At 42.0% G+C, this 24322-nt stretch overlaps 1 protein-coding gene across 1 annotated transcript in view; it reads right to left on the bottom strand.

Annotated features, from left to right (window-relative positions):
- The window catches only part of LOC121005082 (cGMP-dependent protein kinase 2-like), a 318727-nt gene that overhangs the window by 174512 nt on the left and 119893 nt on the right, over window positions 1-24322 (bottom strand). Inside the window, exon 7 of the mRNA XM_040437617.1 lies at window positions 11404-11481. Within this exon, the coding sequence (XP_040293551.1) occupies window positions 11404-11481 (78 nt within the window). The remainder of the gene's footprint in view (window positions 1-11403; window positions 11482-24322) is intronic.

Raw genomic sequence — 24322 nt, 5'->3', positions numbered from 1 at the left:
GCGTTAGTGCATTCTATCTCTTCCACCCCTGGGGAAGGGCTAGGTGGATGCCCTTGGGAAACCCTGCCAGCAGAGTCTTCAAACAGCATAAGAGACTGCTGCATAACTTGAGGCTCAGACAGTTTCCCTGATATGCATGGGGGTAATGTGACAGACTGATGGGCTTGGTTTTCATGCGCCATCTGTGCGCTTTCTGCAGAAGACTGGGTGGGAGATAATGTGAACGTGCTGGATGCACTGTCGGCCACCCAATTGACTAATGCCTGTACCTGCTCAGGCCTTACCATCCTTAGAACGGCATTGGGCCCCACCAAATATGGCTGTAAATTATGGCGGCTACTGGGACCTGAGGTAGTTGGTACACTAGGACGTGTGGCTGTAGCAGAACGGCCACGTCCTCTCCCAGCACCAGAGGGTCCACTAACACCACCACGACCATGTCCACGTCCGCGTCCCTTACTAGATGTTTTCCTCATTGTTACCGTTCACCACAATAAGAAAAATATTATTCGGGCCAATGTATTGAATTCCAATTCAGGCCTTTTTTTACAGACACCTAACACTATCTGGCTATCTATTTAGGTACCGTATTACACTAATACAGGCACACCAGTAATGACAGATTTAGCTGAATATAAATGTGAGGCCTATTTTTTAAAGTAGGCCTGATACAGCAGAAACCACTAATTTTGAGAATTGCAAATTTGAGAATAGTTTTTCAACCCAGAACAAAAACTGTGCTTTCACGGTCACAAACAATAACTTGACCAGCTAAAACAGTACAGATTTGGTTGAATATAAATGTGAGGCCTATTTTTTAGGCGCTGGGTGACAGGTAAACATTTAATCACAGAATTAGACTTGGATCTGCACTGTAGCGTGTGTGTTAAGTTTTTCAGAATGACCCTATCAGCACCTTGAATCTAATATACCCTTTTAGGGATAGATTTAAAGTAGGCCTGGTACAGCAGAAACCACAAATTTTGAGAATTGCAAATTTGGGAATTGTTTTTCAACCCAGAACAAAAACTGTGCTTTCACGGTCACAAACAATAACTTGACCAGCTAAAACAGTACAGATTTGGTTGAATATAAATGTGAGGCCTATTTTTTAGGCGCTGGGTGACAGGCTCAACTTGCTCTGATGTAGTATATGTCCAAAAAATAACCACACTATTGATGGTTAAATGCACTTGATGAAAGCTTGACCCTGATGTAGGATATAGCAAAAAATAACTACACTATTGATGGTTAAAGGTACTTGGTGGCAGCTTGTGCTGGCGCACCACAAGCCACAAAATGGCCGCCGATCACCCCAGAAAAAAGTGATATAAAAACGCTCTGGGCAGCCTAAAAAAAGTGAGCAATTGAATATCAACACTTCAATGATCCACAGCTGTAGATCGATCACTGAATGAAGTCTTTTGGAGGAGTTAATCTGCCTAATCTCGCCCTAACGTCGCAGCTGCAACCTCTCCCTACGCTTGTATCAGCAGAGTGACGTGCAGCGCTACGTGACCCAAGCTTATATAGAGGCTGGGTCACATGCTGCACTGGCCAATCACAGCCATGCCAATAGTAGGCATGGCTGTGATGGCCTTTTGGGGCAAATAGTATGATGCTTGTTGATTGGCTGCTTTGCAGCCTTTCAAAAAGCGCCAAGAAAGCGCCGAACACTGAACCCGAACCCGGACTTTTACGAAAATGTTCGGGTTTGGGTCCGTGTCACGGACACCCCAAAATTCGGTACGAACCCGAACTATACAGTTCGGGTTCGCTCATCCCTATTATACAGTACTTATTGTTATACTAATACATTGAGCTACATGATTATGAGCTCAATGATCATGATTTTAACTTAGCTTGATGCTGTGAAGAGCAGGTTCAGAAATTTGCTTTACAGCACATCTGGACACAAGAGAATTAAAACAGAAAATGGCTCATTAACTTATAAAAGGGCGATGTGAGCATGCTCTGTGACCTTTGTAGAAGTCACAGTACAGGGAGGGGAAGGAGATGAGCTGTATCCATCACCTACTGTATTGTTATTGGTGTGCTCTTTCTTTCTCCTTTCTGCTAATAAGGTTGCTACTTTTTATTGTAATATTGCTTATGATGAGTTCTCAGGGTCTAATGCTGCAATATTTCAGGATTTTTTCACACAGACAGTAAGATAATTCTTGAGAATGCTTTAAGGTCACTGCAGCCAATCACTTGTTGTAGCTGGTCACCACTAAGACCAGGTAATTGGCTACAGTGTTAAATGTCTGTGTTGAGAGGGAGCAGGAAGTAGAGACCCGCTGTATTTGTATTCTTTTGTATTTTTTAAAGCATTTTCAGGGTGTTTTTTTTTTTAAATGACTGGACAATCCCTTTAAGGCAGGGAATATATCTATAGAGAGTTCAAAGGTTGCAGCCACACCTAGGCCCTATGCCAGAAGAAGACACCAGTATTATACATTTTTTTATAATTTTATAAAAAAAATTTCCATTGGAGCAACTGACCTTAGGGTTATGTCTTGGCTTTAAAGGAGTTGTCCGCTATTTTCATATTGATGAGCTCAGGATAAGACATCAATATCAGATCGGCAGGGGTCTGACACCTGGCACGCTTGCCGATCATCTGTATGGAGAGAAAGCAGTGCTCCTGTGAGCGCTGCCGTCTCTTCTTTGTTTACATGTTCGCCGTTGCAACTGCAGAGGAGAGTAGGTGTAATTACATCTATGCCGTCCCATTCACTTCTATGGGATGGCTCCATCCTATACACTTGAATAGGAAAGAGCCTTTCCATAGTAGTGTTTATCACAAATATTCGAATTGCGATTTTTTTTTCCGCGAATATCGGTACTTCAAGAATTCGCGAATATTTAGAATATAGTGAATGAAAATATTCAAGATTTTTTTTTAATCAGTACACATGATCCCTCCCAGATTCTAGCTTGTGGGCCAATGAGAAAGCTGCAGTATCTTTGACTTTAGGAGTAGTGTTGATTGCGAATTTCCGTAATGCAAATTTTCGTAATGCGAATTTCTATCTCAAATTTTTCAATTGCCGATTTCCGCAATCAAGAGAATAATAACTGGAGATAAATTATTCGCGAATTCACGAATATATGGCGAATATTCGCCCAAATATTTGCGAAATATCACAAATTTGAATATTGCCCCTGCCGCTTATCACTATTCCATAGAAGTGAATGGGACTGCTTACTTGTAATTAAACCTGCTCACCTCTTCAGTTGCAACGGCGAACACGTAAACGATGAAGAGAAGGCAGCGCTCGCAGGAGCACCGCTTTCTCTTCATGCAGCTGATCGGCGAGGGTGTCGGGAGTCAGAACCCCGACAATCTGATATTGATGACCTATCCTGAGGATAGGTCAGCAATATCAAAATGGAAGACAACCCCTTTAATGCACTGACACGCAGGAGTTAGAAAATAGTGATGGACTAACATCGGCCAGGACGTTTCGCAAATGTGAAAGCGAGTTCACAATCAAATGTTTGCGTTTGCGGCGGGCTACATTGACTTTAATGGCAGGCAAACCTGAAAAATCTTCAGCTCATATTTGCAGCCACCAAATACTTACTAGAAGTGCACAAATAGTCCCACAACATGGACAGTGACATACCAGAGGGGGATCATTGGCAAAAATTCCCACAAAAAATATGTATTTTAATCAGGGGCCATTTTTATGCATCTTAAAGGGAAACTCTCAAAAATGTGCCCTGCTGGATCCTAGAAAATTTTTATTTTAGGCAAATGCCTCAAAAATTAGGCATTCACCTGATAGAAAAGAACTTGTGCTGGAGGTACATTAGGTGGTCACTGGATACAAATTTTACTGTTGGCCAGTACAGGCCCCAAAAATTAGGCATTCACCTGACAGAAAAGAACTTGTGATGATGTGGCTGCAGGTACATTAGGCGGTCACTGGATAAAAATTTTATTGTAGGCCAGTACAGGCCCAAAAAATTAGGCATTCACCTGACAGAAAAGAACTTATTATAATGTGGCTAGAGTACATTAGGCGGTCACTGGATACAAATTTTACTGTTGGCCAATACAAGCTCCAAAAATTAGGCATTCACCTGACAAAAAAGAACTTGTAATGATGTGTCTGGAGGTACATTAGGCTGTCACTGGATAAAAAATTTATTGTAGGCCACTGGAGTACAGGCACAAAAATTAGGCATTCACCTGACAGAAATGAACTTGTGATGATTTGGCAGGAGGTAGATTAGGCGGTCAATGGATACAAATTTTACTGTCGGCCAGTACAGGCCCCATAAATTAGGCATTCACCTGACAGAAAAGAACTTGTGATGATATGGCTGGAGGTACATTAGACGGTCACTGGATAAAAATTTTACTGTAGGCCATGGGAGTATAGGCCCCAAAAATTAGGCATTCACCTGACAGAAAAGAACTTGTGATGATGTGGCTGGAGGTATATTAAGCGGTCACTGGATAAAAGTTTTACTGTAGGCCACGGGAGTACAGGCCCCAAAAATTAGGCATTTAACTGAAAGAAAAGAACTTGTGATGATGTGGCTGGAGGTACATTAGGCGATCACTAGCTTAAAATTTTACTGTAGGCCAGTACAGGCCACAAAAATTAGGCATTCACCTGACAGAAAATAACTTGTGATGGTGTGGCTAGAGGTTCATTAGGTGGTCGCTGGATTCAAATTTTACTGTTGGCCAGTACAGGTCCCAAAAATTAGGAATTCACCTGACAGAAAAAAACTTGTGATGATGTGGCTAGAGGTACATTAGGCGTTCACTGGATACAAATTTTACTGTAGGCCAGTACAGGCCCCCAAAATTAGGCATTCATCTGACAGAAAAGAACTTGTGATGATGTGGCTGGAGGTACATTAGGCGGTCACTGGATACAAATTTTACTGTAGGCCAGTACAGGCCCCAAATATTAGACCCCGGGTTATTTGGCAACAAATCACTGCACGACTAAGTTCAGGCCATGTGCCATGCATGGCACGTGTGTCATTTTGCCCTGTTTCAGTGCACTCAGCAGATTGGCACAGTTGTCGCACACCACTTTGCCAACTGTCAAATTGAGCGGGGATAGCTACTGATTGGCCTGTGACCGCAGAGCTGAAAGCAGTGCAGGACCGGTGTTTCTCTTGGCTTCCAAGCAGAACAGCCGCAGCACAGCATGGCAATGTCTCACCTGGCACGTCGAATAGGTTCTGGGGAGCTAGGGGGGCGCAGCGGAAGAGGCGCTAGCAGTGGAAAAGGAGGAGACGGAGGATGGAGTAGGAGGAGTAGAATAAGAGGCAGACCTGCATGCAATCCGTGGCGGTAACACCAAATCCACACGGGAGCCACGGGTTACATGCTTGACGGTCGTCAGTAGGTTCACCCAGTGGGCATTAAAAGTTATGTACCTTCCCTGCCTGTGTTTGCTAGACCACGTATCTGTGGTCAGATGTATCTTGGCACCGACACTGTGTGCCAGAGATATATTCACTTGCCGCTGAACGTGGCCATATAGCTCCGGGATGCCCTTCTGGGAGAAATATTTCCTTCCGGGGACCTTCCTTTGTGGTGTGCCAGTTCTGAAGGCAAAAGGGGGTCCAACACCGTATTAGTATGGTGTTCCTAATAATTCTTTAGGTGAGTGTATATATATATTACCTTCATTTTCAAAACCCATATATAACCCACCCCAAACCCCTCCCCATCCCACCCCCTGATGTGTCTTCGGCACCAGCCCTCCGTAACCCGACTGAGGAAAGATGTAGAAGGATAAAAAGCGGAGGAAGATCTATCTATTCCAATCTCTCCAGATTTTACTCCATTTTATCTCAGTATCTCTTTGTTTATATAAGATGTGTTCATATCTCTTATTGGTATTTACCAAGTTTAACCATGTATTAATACTTGGAGCCTCTCGCGCAAACCAAGAGCGTGCTATTAGGAGTCTTGCCAGGAACATTATCTTAAACAAAAGATTTTTTTTTATATTGATAACAAGACCCCCCGACAAGATCCCCCAATACCCAAGAATCAGCAATAAAAGGAATCCGCACGTTCAGTTTTCTCTAAATATATGCATGAATAGACCACCAATAATGTTTCAACTTTGGGCATGACCAAAACATATGCAAATAATCTGCATCAAGCGCCTCACACCTGGGACAATTCAAATGATTCCTAATACTACATCTATTAAGCCATAGCGGAGTAACATACAATCTATGTAGGATATTAAACTGCACCAAAACGTGATTGAAATGATGTGAAACCAATCTAAGATCCTGAAATAGTTTCTCCTGATCCTGCAAGTGAATCTTTGAGCATTTATTTTGCCATGCCCTCTGTCCAGGAGACAAAATATCACTGAATCGTGCTATAAGTAAACTCTTATAAAGTTGAAAAATCTTCATCCTTTGCCCCAAATTCTCTATCAATTGATTAAATTGTGTAGAAACGTGAATTTCAAGCCTATTTTTTCTTTAATATTTAATAGTGCCAACCTTAACTGTAAATACCGAAACCATGTTAATTTGTGTACATTTTGTCTTTGTGATAATACCGTGAATGAAACAATGTCCCCATTTCCTATTACCTGTGTCAAATACAGAATATTACCTTTTTGCCAGTATAAATCTCTATTTAATTCAGCTAAATTTGGAAAATGCTTATTATGCCATAATGGAGTACATCCAATTGAACCTTTCACTCCACACCAAAGTCTGATCGAATACCATGACTTCATAAAAAGGTTCCTGGCGGATTTAAATTCTCTATCGGAGTCGGACAGTTGACCAGACTCTAATAGTGTAAAAAAATTATCATAAGGAGATCTATTAACTAAATATTTACAGAGTGGGATATCAGTCCACTCACGGAGAAGACAGAACTGTGCGGCTAAAAAGTAGCCCCTGAAGCAAGGGAGATTAACTCCTCCTCTCTCCAAGGGCTTATACCAATGGTCTAGTTTAAGTCTTACGCGTTTCCGCCCCCAAAGTAGATCCCTAATAATTCTTTCTATTAATTTAAAAAATCTATCCCCAATCCAGACTGGAGAATTCTTAAAGAGATACAATAACTGGGGGAGACTCACCATCTAAATTAAAGATACTCTGTCAGCCTTCGATAAAGGTAAGCGGAGCCAAGTTGTTATTTTAGATCTTAACTTATTTATCAATGGAATCAAGTTGAGCGGAATAAAGTCCTCCACCCTTGGGGAGATTATAATTCCTAAATACTCAAAAGAGTCGGCGATTTTTAAAGTATTAATGGGGACTTCAATTTGGAATGAAAGCCTTCTGCCTGTCATTTTCAAAATGACCCTGTGCCTAAGTCCCTAGAGAAGAGGAGTATTTGTGGAAGCAGGTATATCGCAGGTCTTAATCAATAATTGGTGGAAATAGGTATATCAAACCCCTTAATCAGTATTTTGTGGAAGCGGGTATATCGCAGGCCTCAATCAATATTTTGTTGAAGCAGGTATATCAAACCCCTTAATCAGTATTTTGTGGAAGCAGGTATCTCGTAGGCCTCAATCAATATTTGGTGGAAGCAGGTATATCAAACCCCTTAATCAGTATTTTGTGGAAGCAGGTATATTAATCTCCTTAATCAATATTTTGTATAAGCAGATATATCAATCCCCTTAATCAGTATTGTGTGGAAGCAGGTATATCGCAGGCCTCAATCAATATTTTGTGGAAGCAGGTATATCAAACGCCTTAATCAGTGTTTTGTGAAAGCAGGTATCTCGCAGGCCTCAATCAATATTTGGTGGAAACAGGTATATCAATCCCCTTAATTAGTATTCTGTGGAAGCAGGTATATCGCAGGCCTCAATCAATATTTGGTGGAAACAAGTATATTAAACCCCTTAATCAGTATTTTGTGGAAGCAGGTATATCGCAGGCCTCAATCAATATTTTGTGGAAGCAGGTATATCAAACCCCTTAATCAGTATTTTGTGGAAGCAGGTATCTCGTAGGCATCAATCAATATTTGGTGGAAGCAGGTATAGCAATCCCCTTAATCAGTATTTTGTGGAAGCATGTATATCATAGGCCTCAATCAATATTTTGTGGAAGCAGGTATATCAAATCCATAATCAGTATTTTGTGGAAGCAGGTATATCGCAGCCCTTAATCAGTATTTTGTGTAAGCAGGTATCTCACAGGCCTCAATCAATATTTGTTGGAAGCAGATATATCAATCCCCTTAATCAGTATTTTGTGGAAGCAGGTATATAGCAGCCTTCAATGAAAATTTGGTGGAAACAGGTATATCAAACCCCTTAATCAGTATTTTGTGGAAGCAGGTATATCACAGGCCTCAATCAATATTTTGTGGAAGCAGGTATATCACACCCCTTAATCAGTATTTTGTGGAAGCCGGTATCTCGCAGGCCTCAATCAGTATTTGGTGGAAGCAGGTATATCAATCTTCTTAATCAGTATTTTGAGAAAGCAGGTATATTGCAGACCTCAATCAATATTTGGTGAAAACAGGTATGAAAACTCCTTAATTTGTATTTTGTGGAAGCAGGTATATCAATCCCCTTAATCAGCATTTTGTGGAAGCAGGTATATCACAGGCCTCAATCAATATTTTGTGGAAACAGGTATATCAAACCCCTTATTCAGTATTTTGTGGGAGCAGGTATCTCGCAGGCCTCAATCAATATTTGGTGGAAGCAGGTACATCAATCCCCTTAATAAGTATTTTGTGGAAGCAGGTATATTGCAGGCCTCTATCAATATTTGGTAGAAACAGGTATATCAAACCCCTTAATCAGTATTTTGTGGAAGCAGGTATATCACAGGCCTCAATCAATATTTTGTGGAAGCAGGTATATCAAACCCCTTAATCAGTATTTTGTGGAAGCAGGTATATCGCAGCCCTAAATTAGTATTTTGTGGAAGCAGGTATATCAAACCCCTTCATCAGTATTTTGTGGAAGCAGGAATATCGGAGGCCTCAATCAATATTTCATGGAAGTAGGTATATAAAACCCCTTAATCCGTATTTTTGTGGAAGCAAGTTTATCGCACCGTCAATCAATATTTGGTGGAAGCAGGTATATTGAACACCTTAATCAGTATTTTGTGGAAGCAGGTATATCACACCACAATTTTTATTTTTTTTGCCACAACAGTTAAATCACACCAACCTGTTTATTTGGCGCAACAGGTATATCGCAGCTGTCAATCAGCATTTTGTGGAAGCAGGTATATCACACCCCTCAATCAGTTTTTTGGGGGGCAATAGGTACACTGCGTGCAGAATTATTAGGCAAATGAGTATTTTGACCACATCATCCTCTTTATACATGTTGTCTTACTCCAAGCTGTATAGGCTCGAAAGCCTACTACCAATTAAGCATATTAGGTGATGTGCATTTCTGTAATGAGAAGGGGTGTGGTCTAATGACATCAACACCCTATATCAGGTGTGCATAATTATTAGGCAACTTCCTTTCCTTTGGCAAAATGGGTCAAAAGAAGGACTTGACAGGCTCAGAAAAGTCAAAAATAGTGAGATATCTTGCAGAGGGATGCAGCACACTTAAAATTGCAAAGCTTCTGAAGCGTGATCATTGAACAATCAAGCGTTTCATTCAAAATAGTCAACAGGGTCGCAAGAAGCGTGTGGAAAAACCAAGGCGCAAAATAACTGCCCATGAACTGAGAAAAGTCAAGCGTGCAGCTGCCAAGATGCCACTTGCCACCAGTTTGGCCATATTTCAGAGCTGCAACATCACTGGAGTGCCCAAAAGCACAAGGTGTGCAATACTCAGAAACATGGCCAAGGTAAGAAAGGCTGACACACAAGCTGAAACGTCAAGACTGGGCCAAGAAATATCTCAAGACTGATTTTTCTAAGGTTTTATGGACTGATGAAATGAGAGTGAGTCTTGATGGGCCAGATGGATGGGCCCATGGCTGGATTGCTAAAGGGCAGAGAGCTCCAGTCCGACTCAGATGCCAGCAAGGTGGAGGTGGAGTACTGGTTTGGGCTGGTATCATCAAAGATGAGCTTGTGGGGCCTTTTCGGGTTGAGGATGGAGTTAAGCTCAACTCCCAGTCCTACTGCCAGTTTCTGGAAGACACCTACCAAGCAGTGGTACAGGAAGAAGTCTGCATCCTTCAAGAAAAACATGATTTTCATGCAGGACAATGCTCCATCACACGCGTCCAAGTACTCCACAGCGTGGCTGGCAAGAAAGGGTATAAAAGAAGAAAATCTAATGACATGGCCTCCTTGTTCACCTGATCTGAACACCATTGAGAACCTGTGGTCCATCATCAAATGTGAGATTTACAAGGAGGGAAAACAGTACACCTCTCTGAACAGTGTCTGGGAGGCTGTGGTTGCTGCTGCACGCAATGTTGATGGTGAACAGATCAAAACACTGACAGAATCCATGGATGGCAGGCTTTTGTGTGTCCTTGCAAAGAAAGGTGGCTATATTGGTCACTGATTTGTTTTTGTTTTGTTTTTGAATGTCAGAAATGTATATTTGTGAATGTTGAGATGTTATATTGGTTTCACTGGTAAAAATAAATAATTGAAATGGGTATTTATTAGTTTTTTGTTAAGTTGCCTAATAATTATGCACAGTAATGGTCACCTGCACACACAGATATCCCCCTAAAATAGCTAAAACTAAAAACAAACTAAAAACTACTTCCAAAAATATTCAGCTTTGATATTAATGAGTTTTTTGGGTTCATTGAGAACATGGTTGTTGTTCAATAATAAAATTAATCCTCAAAAATACAACTTGCTTAATAATTCTGCACTCCCTGTATATCACACCAGTTGCAAATAGTTGTTCCAATAGCGCTTGTCCCTCTTTATAGCTGCGGTATCACAGCAGAACCGCGCACAACTGCTGCACAATACAAATGCACTATAATATACTTTCTATATTAGAGTATATTATAAGTATATCACACCCCTCAGTATATCACATCTATCGATAGAACACCTATTCCAATCCTTAAAATGACTTTTGTGGCCCTATTAGCTAGTGTTTGGTGTCTCTAACAGCCTGTCCCTCCTCCACAAAGCAATCTCTCTTTACACTGGCAAAACACAGAATGTAAAATGGCTGCCAGATCGGGTTCTGTGATAGGGTGGGGGTGTGTCCATGTGCTGAAACATCTCAATTGGCTGTTCTGTCCCACCTGATGGATGTGTCATGGGTCAAAGTTCGGCGCAATGCAAAATAATATGGCACCGGCGGACATCGCCATATGTTCGCATGTTCGGCGAAAGCGCAAAGTTCACCGCAAAACGACCGCCGGGCAAACCGCAAGGCCATCTCTATTAGTTAACCTGCATTCATGTACTAGCCATGCATTTCACATCAAACTGTTTGTTTCAACAAGGCAGATTTTTACCTTTCCTTTGGCAATGATGAAGAACGTGTTGCCCTCTTCCCCTTCTCTGATGATATAATCTCCTTTGTCATAGAAGTCCTGTAGAATAAAAAAGATAAGATTTGATTCAAAGAAATGCAATCAAGAATAATGAGCGAAGGTGATAATCAGGGACACAAAAGTGCTGCTTGCAGCACTGTGATTATGTCCAAAACCTTTTGCCCTAGACTGTCCAGCTGCATAGTTCTTGACAACAGATTCATGATAGTATGCTTGGTGCCAAGCACCGACAGCAATCAGCTCACATAATTATGCTGATTACAGTAGTCATCTATTTTGTCACTTATAGTCCGAAAATAATGTATTTTGCAGATATTATAATTAACAGGCATTGAAAGTGTAATTGTTAGAACGTCTAAAACTTTTATGATTCCACCTAGTCCCTATTCATAAAAGCTTACCATCCATGACACCTTCATACAACTTTGATCTTGTTACTGTTTTTTTCCTGTATTCATTAATATATAATTTTAATTAAATATAAAAAAAAATAAAAAAGTGAAATATAAAAAGAAAACTTACTAATTACTACCTTAACATAAATGTCCCCATTCAGAGGGGTTATACATACAAAGTGACATCATATCTGTTGCATAGCTGTCTCCCATGTCTAGGAATACAGTATGTATGTTAATGCATCATCTTCTAAACAGTCATGAGTCAAGAAAGAGGACTGAGATGTGGGCTCCAAGTCAAGTTTAAGCTTATATCAGACACACACACAATGGGCAATTTCATAAAAAGTTAATTAAAAGGGTTTGGCAGTTAGGTATTGATGACTTGTGCTGAATATAGGGCATATAATATCTGTCGGTTTTGATCCCTCCTGTGCTTGCTTTAGATGTGCCACAATTATGAAGATGCGTTTGCCTCTTAAAATTTGCGGCACATCTTTGCAGGTTTGTGCAGCAATGCCTAAATCTAAACCAGCAAAGCAGATGGTCTAGATCTCCACTATAATCTAGGCCAATTTCCTATGGTAGATTATAACACATGTGGTGGACCGCCTACTCTGGCCCCTCACCGCTAGCCACTTTGAAAAGTGGTGAGTTGGAAGTAAAACCCCAAAAAATTTGCAACATTTTTCATATAACAGCATGCGCCAAAGTTTGCAACTTTTTGTTGCCACTTTTCTGGCGCAAAGCGGATGATAAATGTCCCCCTTAAAAGGTAAAATAGGCTTGGAAAGCATACTTTGGAATTATATTGAAAATTAGTTGAAGGACTGAGTCAAGAGCATTGAGGTCAATGATTCCTATACTCTGAATGGTCTCCAGGTACTACAGTGGTGTACCTCGAAGTTCAGTGTTGGGTCCTTTATTATTTAATTTAATTAATAATGATATAGAGGATGGGATTGATAGCACTGTTTCTATTTCTGCAGGTGATACTATGCTACGTAGTAAAATGCAGTCTATTTTTTGGCATCCAATTGGTCAATGAGACTCAATGTGGATAAATGTAAAGTTATGCAAAGGCCAGTATAATACTGTCATGTAGTAAAATGGACATGGACTTGCGGGACAGGTATGTAATATTTATGTGGCTTCATCTGGAATGCAGTTCAGTTCTCTGGAGACCGGAAAAATACAAAGTGGCAAATAACCTGATAAGAGCCATGGAGGGTTGTAGTTATGAGGAAAGAGTTAAAGACTAAGGGGGTCATTTACTATCTGAAATTCACCTATATTAGGCGTATATCCGGCGCAGATTGCGGTGCAAAGGTAATTTGCACCGCAATTTATGACTTTTCCCCGCTCACGCCAGGTCTAAAAAAGCGGGCATGGTGTGGGTGGGGAAGGGGATGGGATAGGCCGTTAAGCCCCTCTCATTCATAATTTTCTAGAAAATGGTCTAAATTTAAGCCAACCGCCAGCTAAAGAGCTTATTAAAATTGGTGTCAAAAAGCCGGTCTTAATAAATAATCCCCTAAATGCCCATACAAAGATATGGTGAGTAGTTGTTACATGTAAAATCCCCTCAAAAGACAAGAAAGCACTGCCTCCGTGTGGAGAAAAAGTTAATTCTCGAGAGGCAGCAAGGCTTCTTCGCCATAAGAACTGTAAATCTGTGGAATAGTCAACTCAGGTCATGGTCACGGCAGGAACAATGGACAATTTTAACCGCCTCACGTCCGCCCATAGGATATAAACGTCCTATGGGTGGACGTCTATTTCTGACAGCACGTTTTAAAACGTCCTGTCAGAAATAGCAGCTGCACGCTAATCGTGCAGCTGCTGATCGGGTTGCCCGCTGTCAGTGACAGCAGGGCAACCCAGAGATAAGGCAGGGACAGTTCCCAGGTGTCCCTGCCTTCACGATCGCTGCAGACACAGCGCTCACCGAGCACTGTGTCTGCAGAGAAGGAAGCGCCGGGACCGGAGAGTGCAGGGGCTGTGTGAGGTCTCTCAGAGACCTCGATCAGCCCTGCTGTGAGGCTGTACAGCACAGGATTGCTGCTGTACAGCCTCTATAGGGGTGCATTTGTCCTGTAACTGGGGCTACTATCTCAGCCCCAGTTACAGGAGAAATCAACTGTGAAAAAAAAAAGTAAAGTAAATGTCCCCCAGAGGTCTTGTATGACCTTATGGGGGACGAAAAGTGTAAAATAAAATAAAAATAAAATAAAGTGTTGAAAAAATAAAATAAAAAAAAGGTTCACATGTAAAAAAAAAAAAAAAAATCCCAAGTAAGGAATAAAAAAAAAAAAAAAAAATAGAAAAAATTAAATAAAATAGACATATTTAGTATTGCCGCGTCCGTAAAAACCAGCTCTATAAAAATATCACATGACCTAACCCCTCGGGTGAACACCGTAAAAAATAAATAAAAAAAACTGTGTCAAAACAAGCAATTTTTGTCACCTTGCATCACAAAAGGTGCAACACCAAGTGATCAAAAACGCGTATGTCCCACAAAATGGTACCAATAAAACCGTCACCTCATCCCGCAAAAAATGAGCCCCTACATAAGAAAATCTCTCAAAAAATAAAAAAACTATAGCTCTTAGAACATGGAGACACTAAAACATCATTTTTTTGGTTTCAAAAATGCTATTATTGTGTTAAAGTGAAACAAATAAAAAAAAGTATACATATTAGGTATTGCCGCGTCCGTAAAAACCAGCTCTATAAAAATATCACATGACCTAACCCCTCGGGTGAACACCGTAAAAAATAAATAAAAAAAACTGTGTCAAAACAAGCAATTTTTGTCACCTTGCATCACAAAAGGTGCAACACCAAGTGATCAAAAACGCGTATGTCCCACAAAATAGTACCAATAAAACCGTCACCTCATCCCGCAAAAAATGAGCCCCTACATAAGAAAATCTCTCAAAAAATAAAAAAACTATAGCTCTCAGAACATGGACACATTAAAACATAATTTTTTGGTTTCAAAAATGCTATTATTGTGTAAAACTTTAATAAATGAGAAAAAGTATACATATTAGGTATCGCCACGTCCGTAACAATCTGCTCTATAAAAATGTCACTTGACTGAACCCCTCAGGTGAACGCTGTAAAAATAAATAAATAGAAACTGTGCTAAAACAACCAATTTTTTGGTCACCTTGCCCCATAAAGTGTTATAATAAATGATCAAAAAATCATATGTACCCAAAAATAGTACTAATAAAACTGGCACCTTATCCCCTAGTTTCCAAAATGGGGTCACTTCTTGGGAGTTTCTACTGTAAGGGTGCATCAGGGGGCTTCAAATGGGACATGGCATCTAAAAACCATGTGGAGTTCCTTTCCTTCTGCGCCCTGCCGTGTGCCCATACAGCAGTTTACGACCACATGTGGGGTGTTTCTGTAAACCGCAGAATCTGGGTAATAAATATTGAGTTTTGTTTGGCTGTTAACCATCGATGTGTTAAAGAAAAAAATTGATTAAAATGGAAAATCTGCCAAAAAAGTGAAATTTAAAAATTTGATCTCCATTTTCCTTTAATTCTTGTGGAACGCCTAAAGGGTTAACAAAGTTTGTAAAATCGGTTTTGAATACCTTGAGGGGTGTAGTTTCTACAATGGGGTCATTTATGGGGGTATCCACTATGTAGGCCCCACAAAGTGACTTCAGACCTGAACTGGTCCTTATAAAGTGGGTTTTGGCAATTTTCTTACAAATTTGAAGAATTGCTTCTAAACTTCTAAGCCTTCTAACGTCCTAAAAAAATAAAATGACATTTCCAAAATGATGCCAACATAAAGTAGACATATGGGAAATGTTAAATAATAACTATTTTATGAGGTATCACTTTCTGTTTTGAAAGCAGAGAAATTGAAATTTAGAAAATTGCGAATTTTTCAAATTTTTGGGTAAATTTGGGATTTTTTCATAAATAAAGGTGAAATATTTTGACTCAAATTTATGACTATCATGAAGTACAATGTGTCACGAGAAAACAATCTCTGAATGACTTGGATAAATAAAGGCGTTCCAAAGTTATTACCACATAAAGTGAGATATGTCAGTTTTGCAAAATTTGGCCTGGTCAGGAAGGGGGCAAAGGGCCCAGATGGGAAGTGGTTAATAAAGGCTTAGATAAATTCATGGCTTAGATGAACATTAATTCTGGTTCAGACTCTCCTTCTCTTAAGTCACATCCTCTCCTATCCCTTGGTTGAAAGTGATGGATGTGTTTTCTTTTCAACTGTACCATACTACACTATACCATACTATAGAATTGAGCATTTATATTTTATTTATCTAGCTTACACAGCGCCAACATATTTTGTATCACTTTGCAAACATTGTCCTTGCTCACTGTCCCCAGAGGGGTTCTCAAACTGGAGTACATACAAATTCCATGCAGATGTTGCCCTTAGTCAGACTGAACCCAGGAACTCTGAACTAGTGTTTATTACGAATATTCTAATCGCGAAATTTTATCGCGAATATCGGCACTTCGAGAATTTGCAAAGATTTTTAATATAGTGCTAAATCTTCCTAATCGCAAATATTCTAGTTTTTTTTTTCATCAGTAACCTCCTGCCTCTTGCTTGTGGGCCAATAAGAAGGCTGCAATATCTTTGTCTGAGCTTAGCAACATCCCTAGCAACCAATAGGAAAGTTGCCTGCCCCTTACTATATAAGAAACTCCCCAGCAGCCTTTTTCTGCTGTTTTTTGCAGTTCTGAGAGAGAGAGAGAGAGAGCAGTGTCATTGCCGTGCTCTGTGCTTTGCTGAGTCATTTACATTAAATAGTTAGTTAGCTCATATATATATATTGTAAGCATGCAGTGGGTGACATCATAGATGGTAGGTATGTGTCACTGAGGCTGCTACGCTCAGTGATGTAAATCCCGGAGGTAAGTAGTGACCAGTGGTGGTAGATCACTGAGTTGGTGGTAGCTGGAATTTGGGTCCGGGATTTAGGAGTGACTGAAGAGCTTGGGTGGGAAGGTCACTCCCATACTCCATCTCGGGTGTTACCGCCACACACACAGGTGCGAGGGTGATTTTAAAAAGACACTCTGCCAGAGAGCAGGGTGTGTGTGGATGGTGGTCTGAGAGGAAGACTACTGAACCAAACCTCTTGGCAGTGAGGATTTGCTGGGAGAAAACTACAGCTGGTGAGAAGCCTGTATCACTGTGTTTTGTTATTTCATTTGGACTGTTCTGTTATTTGAAGAAAGCAAGCCTGTACTGTACTGTGTGCCTAATAAACCCTGAAAAGAGACTGTTTGAGTGGTCCCGTCTCACATATGGTGGAGGATGCGGGCAATTAGTTGCTAGGAGCAACGACATGAAAACCTGTCAGTGGTGAATGTCGTGGGTTAAGGCAGCAGCAGGATTGCAACAAGAATCTGTTGAAATGGAGGAGCTCCTCAAGCAGATGGTGCAGAGCAATCTGCAGCAGCGGCAGGCACTGGAGCAGCAGCAAAGAGCCCATGCAGAGTCTTTACAGGCTCAACGGCAGGCTAATGTGCAGCAACACGAGACTAACCGTCTATTGACTGAGCAAATTGCGGCCCTCAGAGATGCTGTGACAGCACCACAAGTGGTGCATATGGCTGGACAAGCTTCAGGTGGTGTGCGGAAAACTGTGCAGTCTGCTTTACAGAGAATGACAAATGAGGACGACGTGGAGGCTTATTTTACTGTCTTTGAACGTATTACAGACAGAGAGAAACTGCCTGTAGATCAGTGGGCTGAGGTTCTGGCTCCATATTTGACTGGGGAGCCGCAGAAAGCATACTATGACCTGACCTTGCAGGATTCGAGAGACTACCGCAAATTAAAAGCGGAAATACTGGCTCGCATGGGAGTCAGTCCTGCACTCCAGGCCCAGCGGGTACAACAGTGGATCTTTTGCCAAGACAAACCACCGAGGTCACAGATGTTTGATCTGTTCCACTTGGTACGGAAGTGGTTGCAACCAGAGTCGTCGTCCCCAGAGCAGATGGTGGAAAAAGTGGTAATGGATCGTTACCTGCACTCTCTTCCCGGGCCAGTACAACGCTGGGTTGCCCAGGGAGATCCCCAGAATGCTGACCAGCTGATAAACCTGGTTGAGAGGTACACTGCAGCGGAGAACCTCCTTGCAGGAGCTGAGAAAATAAAAATAACTCCCGGTAACCCCAAGGTTTATGCGGAACCCAGTAAGAGGGGGTTTAAACCCAGGGGAGAGCGGGGACAAGTGCCCGTGGAAACGAAAAAAGAATCACCAGAAACTGGTTCTAGACCTCCACCCCGCCGTCTTGTTTGTTAGAGGTGTCATAACCTGGGGCACATTGCAGCTCACTGTCCCATGACAAATGAACATATGGATTGTGATATGGCACGACGGTGCTCCCTGTTTGCCCATCCCGCCTGCAGTGCCATCCAGTACCAGGCAACTGGGCCTCATATGTGCCAGGTGACTGTCAATGCTAGCCCTGTGACTGCACTACTAGACTCAGGAAGCCTGGTTACACTTGTTAGAGAAAATCTTGTTCCCGTATTGCCGGCACCTGGACAGGGCATGGGGGTGATGTGTGTGCATGGGGATGTTAAGAACTATCCAGTTGCTCAGGTCACCATAGCCACTGAATGTGGGACTGTATTGCATACGGTGGGCATGGTGAAGAACTTATTGCATGCCATGATAATAGGGCGGGATCTTCCGTTGTTTTGGGAACTGTGGGGTAAAATGTCACCCAAACAAGTAAAATTTGCACCTGCTTATGATGTGTCTCAAGTTAAGGGATTTCCGCTATCTGTCTTGGTGGGAGACGAGAGTGAGACCGTAGAATCTGAGCAGACCATACCCGTTCTGGATATCCCGCAAGGGAATTTTGGGACGGCCCAGGCGCAAGACCCCACTCTAAAAGGGGCTTTAGCAAATGTGACTGTTCTAAATGGTGTTCCCCAAGAGCCGGGTGCTGACCACAGGTATCCGTATTTTGAAATGCACAATGACCTCTTATATCGGGTTACCAAAGCTCACAATGAGGTGATAGAACAGTTAGTGGTTTCCGGGCCCTATAGAAAAATGGTCCTAGAAATGGCTCATACTCATGTGTTAGGGGGTCACCTAGGTACAGATAAAACCCGCGAACGAATATTTCAGAGGTTCTATTGGCCGTGGTGTTATAAAGAAATAGACGAATACTGCAAATCCTGCCCTACATGCCAATTAAAGGCCCCGCTGTCTCATTTTAAAAGTCCGTTGGTGCCACTTCCTATTATTGAGATACCATTTGAAAGGATCGCCATGGACTTAGTGGGACCATTAGACAAATCAGCTAGGGGACACCAGTATATTCTAGTAGTGCTGGATTATGCTACCCGGTATCCAGAGGCCGTGCCGTTACGAAACTCCTCCGCTAAAACTATTGCTCGGGAGTTGTTTCATATATGCACGAGAGTGGGACTCCCCAAAGAAATCTTGACTGACCAAGGGACCCCATTTATGTCCAGGGTCAAGGTCGAGCTGTGTAAACTACTGAAAATTAAACAGTTAAAAACTTCAGTGTACCATCCCCAAACTGATGGCCTTGTAGAAAGGTTCAATAAAACCTTGAAAGCCATGTTGAAAAAGGCCATTGAGAAAGATGGCAAGGATTGGGATTGTTTGTTGCCATATCTGTTGTTTTCAATCCGGGAAGTTCCTCAAGCTTCTACAGGGTTCTCACCTTTTGAGTTGCTTTATGGTAGACACCCTCGGGGTTTGCTTGATATAGCTAAGGAGACATGGGAGACTGAAGTTACTCCATACAGAAGTGTCATTGATCATGTGGTACAAATGCAAGAGAGAATTGCCAAGGTGATGCCCATAGTGAAGGAACATCTCCAGAGGGCCCAAGAAGCTCAGAGAAGTGTGTACAACAGTTCTGCCAGAATTAGAGAGTTCAAGCCAGGGGATCGGGTATTAATTCTGGTACCTACGGTTGAGAGCAAGTTATTGGCTAAATGGCAGGGACCTTTTGAGGTGATGGAAAAAGTTGGGGAAGTAAATTATAGAGTCCATCAGCCAGGGAAAAGGAAACCAGTGCAGGTTTATCATGTAAACTTAATGAAACCTTGGAGAGAACGGGAGTCCTTGTCAGCTACGCTCTTATCTCCCACTGTTTCCGGTCTTGAGTTTGGAAAGGTGACAATTGCTAGTTCCTTATCACGTCCCCAAAGACAGGAAACTAAAGAGTTGTTGCAACGTAATACGGACATATTCTCTAGCTTACCAGGTTGCATTAATGTGGTGGAACATGATGTCATCACTGAACCCCACAAAAGGGTTAAAGTAAAACCGTATCGCATCCCAGAAGCCCGTAGACAAGCAGTCTCAGAAGAGGTTCAGAGGATGTTACAATTAGGGGTAATTGAAAGGTCCAAAAGTGAATGGTCCAGCCCAATTGTATTGGTCCCAAAACCAAATGGAAGCTGGCGCTTTTGTAATGACTTTCGGAAACTTAATGAGGTTTCCAAGATGGATGCTTACCCTATGCCTAGGGTGGATGAACTGATTGAAAGGTTGGGTCCCGCCAGGTATATAACCACATTAGACCTCACCAAAGGGTATTGGCAAATACCATTAGCAAAAGAGGCCCGAGAGAAAACAGCCTTTTCTACGTCAGAGGGATGTTTCCAATATGTGAGGATGCCATTTGGGTTGAAAGGGGCCCCTGCTACATTTCAAAGGGCAATGGATGACATTTTGCTTCCCCACAGGGAATATGCAGCAGCCTACTTAGATGACATTGTTATCTACAGCCTGGATTGGAAAAGCCATTTAAGTAAAGTCCAGGCCTTTCTAGACTCACTCAGAGAAGCAGGATTTACAGCCAACCCAGAGAAGTGTGCCATAGGTATGGATCAGGCCAAATACTTGGGTTATGTTGTGGGAAGAGGCATGATTAAACCCCAGGCCAACAAGGTAGAAGCCATACAGAGTTGGCCCCGGCCTCTTACAAAAAAACAAGTGCAGGCGTTCTTAGGGATAGTCGGGTATTACCGGCTATTTGTTCCCAACTTTGCCAGTATTGCTGCTCCTTTGTCTGACCTCACGAAAGGGAAAAAGTCAGTTATGGTTCAGTGGTCCCCGGAGGCAGAAAAGGCATTTGTAGAACTAAAGTCCAATCTTTGTAGGCAACCAGTGCTAATAGCGCCAGATTTCTCCAAGGAATTTATAGTACAGACAGATGCATCAGAGGTGGGACTAGGGGCTGTTATGTCCCAGGAGGTTAACAGAGAAGAGCATCCTGTCATGTATCTAAGTAGGAAACTGAACCCCTGTTAGAGGAATTACTCGATTGTGGAACGGGAATGTCTGGCAATAAAATGGGCCCTAGAGTCCCTAAGGTATTACCTGCTAGGCAGAAAGTTCAGACTCGTCTCAGACCATGCCCCACTGAAGTGGATGAGTCAAAACAAGGGAAATAATGCTAGGGTAACAAGGTGGTTCCTGGCATTACAGGATTTTGACTATGTGGTGGAACACAGGCCAGGTAAATTGCACATCAATGCAGATGCCCTGTCAAGAGTCCATTGTTTGGTTATGGAAGGTGCCAAGCCCCCCAGCTTTAGGCAGAGGGGGGGGGGGATATGTAATCATGCAGTGGGTGACATCATAGATGGTAGGTATGTGTCACTGAGGCTGCTACGCTCAGTGATGTAAATCCCAGAGGTAAGTAGTGACCAGTGGTGGTAGATCACTGAGTTGGTGGTAGCTGGAATTTGGGTCCGGGATTTAGGAGTGACTGAAGAGCTTGGGTGGGAAGGTCACTCCCATACTCCATCTCGGGTGTTACCGCCACACACACAGGTGCAAGGGTGATTTTAAAAAGACACTCTGCCAGAGAGCAGGGTGTGTGTGGATGGTGGTCTGAGAGGAAGACTACTGAACCAAACCTCTTGGCAGTGAGGATTTGCTGGGAGAAAACTGCAGCTGGTGAGAAGCCTGTATCACTGTGTTTTGTTATTTCATTTGGACTGTTCTGTTATTTGAAGAAAGCAAGCCTGTACTGTACTGTGTGCCTAATAAACCCTGAAAAGAGACTGTTTGAGTGGTCCCGTCTCACAATATATATATATATATATATATATATATAATACAGATAGTTAGTGGGAGATAGTCAGTGTAGGTTAGATAGTGATATAGTGTAGCTGACAGGTTCCAGTGCAGGGTGTTAGGTAGTGTGATAGGAATTACTGTACTGTGCATTTTCTCCAGTTTCAGGAAAGTTCTAGCAGCTTGAAAAATGTAGCAAAAGTGACCCACGCCTGTATTGCGTGCGCAATACGCACATATTACATTGCCAAGTTTCGCAATCAAGAAAATAATGACTGGAGATCACAAATTCTAGAATTTGCTAATTTATTGCGAATATTGGGCCAAAAATTCACAATCTACCGTGAAAGCGAATATTGCCTATGCTGCTCATCACTACTCTGCACTGTGAGTCACCAGTGCTAACCACTGGGCCACCATGCTGCATACCATTTTAAAATCATGTATATGACTGTCCAACTCCAGAGCACATAAAAATATAAATATATAATAAAAATTCAGATCAGCAACCCATTCACTGGATTATGCGCAAGTTTCTGATAGAGAATGAGTCATTTGCTCAGTAAGGAACAAACAATTAGTAAAGCAACATTGCTCTCACCAGCTACTAAATCGTGATTGTTCTTTATTCTTCATGAGGAGTTTGCCAGTATTGTGCCATGTCAGCACAGCCTTGCATCTTCACTCTATGAACACTGAAATTTTAATCACACTTCTTCCTCCAGTTTGTTAAATAACCTAATTGACTAATGACTTGGAGACAACTGGGGCTTATAGGTGTCTGCTTCTACCCCACAGAGAACAGAGGCTACTTTGATTAATTACACTCATTTTGAGGGAACCTTGGAGAATTCAGCATGCGCTACAACCATGCAAATATGCATTGTATAAAGGGATTTAAAGGGAGTCTGTCACCAGTCTGGACCATTTGTACCCGTTTTATGGCACGTTAGCTCTCCTATTGCTCTGCTATTGTCATTTATGTCCTAATCCCTTTTATTTAGCCGCTGAAAAGCAGGTTTTTATAATTATGCTAAAAGAGCCCAAGGGGGCTGTACTTATCAGTGCTGGAGGCCAGCCACACCCATCATAACAGAAACCCGCTTCTCCTCTCTTCTTCTCTCCATCTCCTAGGCTGGGTGATCATCATGATACCCCTGCAGATCTCCCTCCTGTGAGCGCTGGTGCAATCTGTTACCTCCTATGGGCAGCGGCTTCGTTAACTGAACTGTGCATGTGCCAGCAGTGTGCACAGTTTAGTTGACCTAGAACTTGCCATCTTTGTGGCTGGAAAACCAAGGCCAGAGCCGGAAAGGCCAGATGGAAAGTTAAATGTAAAAAAAAAAGGCTAAAGGTAGCATGAAGGAGATGTGCATCTGCATAAGATTTCCAGTGGCGTGATGATGTCAACGAGCCTAGGAGGTGGAAAGAAAAATAGGAGGGATGAATGAGCTTCCATTCTAATAGGCACCCCTTGGGCTCTTTTTACCTCATTAGCATAATTATAAAGGCCTGTTTTTGGTGACTAGAGAAGACTGATTATGACTAGAGATGAGCGAATCGAAGTTGACGAAGTGGAATTTGATCCAAATTAAAAAAAAAATTCAATTAGCACCGAATCCAAATTTCCTCACGCTTCGTGGTAACGAATCCTAAAATGGGTGCTGCACGCGTGAGGACATGGAGCAAGGAACTCTGGGAAGGCGCGATCACCCATAATGCCATGCATGCATCCAATCAGCAGTCAGCCAGCCCTATGATGTCACAGCCCTATAAATAGCCTCAGCCATCTTGGATTCTGTCATTTTCTAGTGTACTTAGTGCAGGGAGAGACGTTAGAAGGCGCTAGGGACAGTGCTAGAAAAAACTTCATTGTGCTAAAAAAACCTATTTACAAGTGCAGGGAAAGATTATTTAAGGTGTAGGGAAAGGATAGGGAGGAATCATTGCACAGCATTTATGTTGAACAGGGTTCAGAAGGGGAGCTTAGAGCCTGGGTAATAGTACCAATCCTTTTACACCTTATTGCACTGACTGGGGACACAAATTACCATTATACAGCTCTGTAATTCCAGCAAACCATTCTTGTTATTGGGGTGTTACAGCCATTGACAGGGTTTATTACAAGGAAATATTTCTACGTCTTATTTGCCCTTAGGTTATATGTTCTAAAGCCTTTTGTGGTGTGTATTAGTGGCAAAAGTAAAATATATTTTCCATGCAGCGGTGCAGTTATATGTTCTAAAGCCTTTTGTGGCGTGTATTAGTGGCATAAGTAAAATATATTTGCCATTCAGAGGTGCAGTTATATGTTCTAAAACCTTTTGTGGCGTGTATTAATGGCAAAAGAAAAATATTTTTGCCATTCAGCGGTGCAGTTATA

Source organism: Bufo bufo, chromosome 6 (genome assembly GCF_905171765.1).
Source record: "Bufo bufo chromosome 6, aBufBuf1.1, whole genome shotgun sequence".
Classification (NCBI taxonomy): Eukaryota; Metazoa; Chordata; class Amphibia; order Anura; family Bufonidae; genus Bufo; species Bufo bufo.
This window is presented reverse-complemented; position numbering and strand designations above follow the sequence as displayed.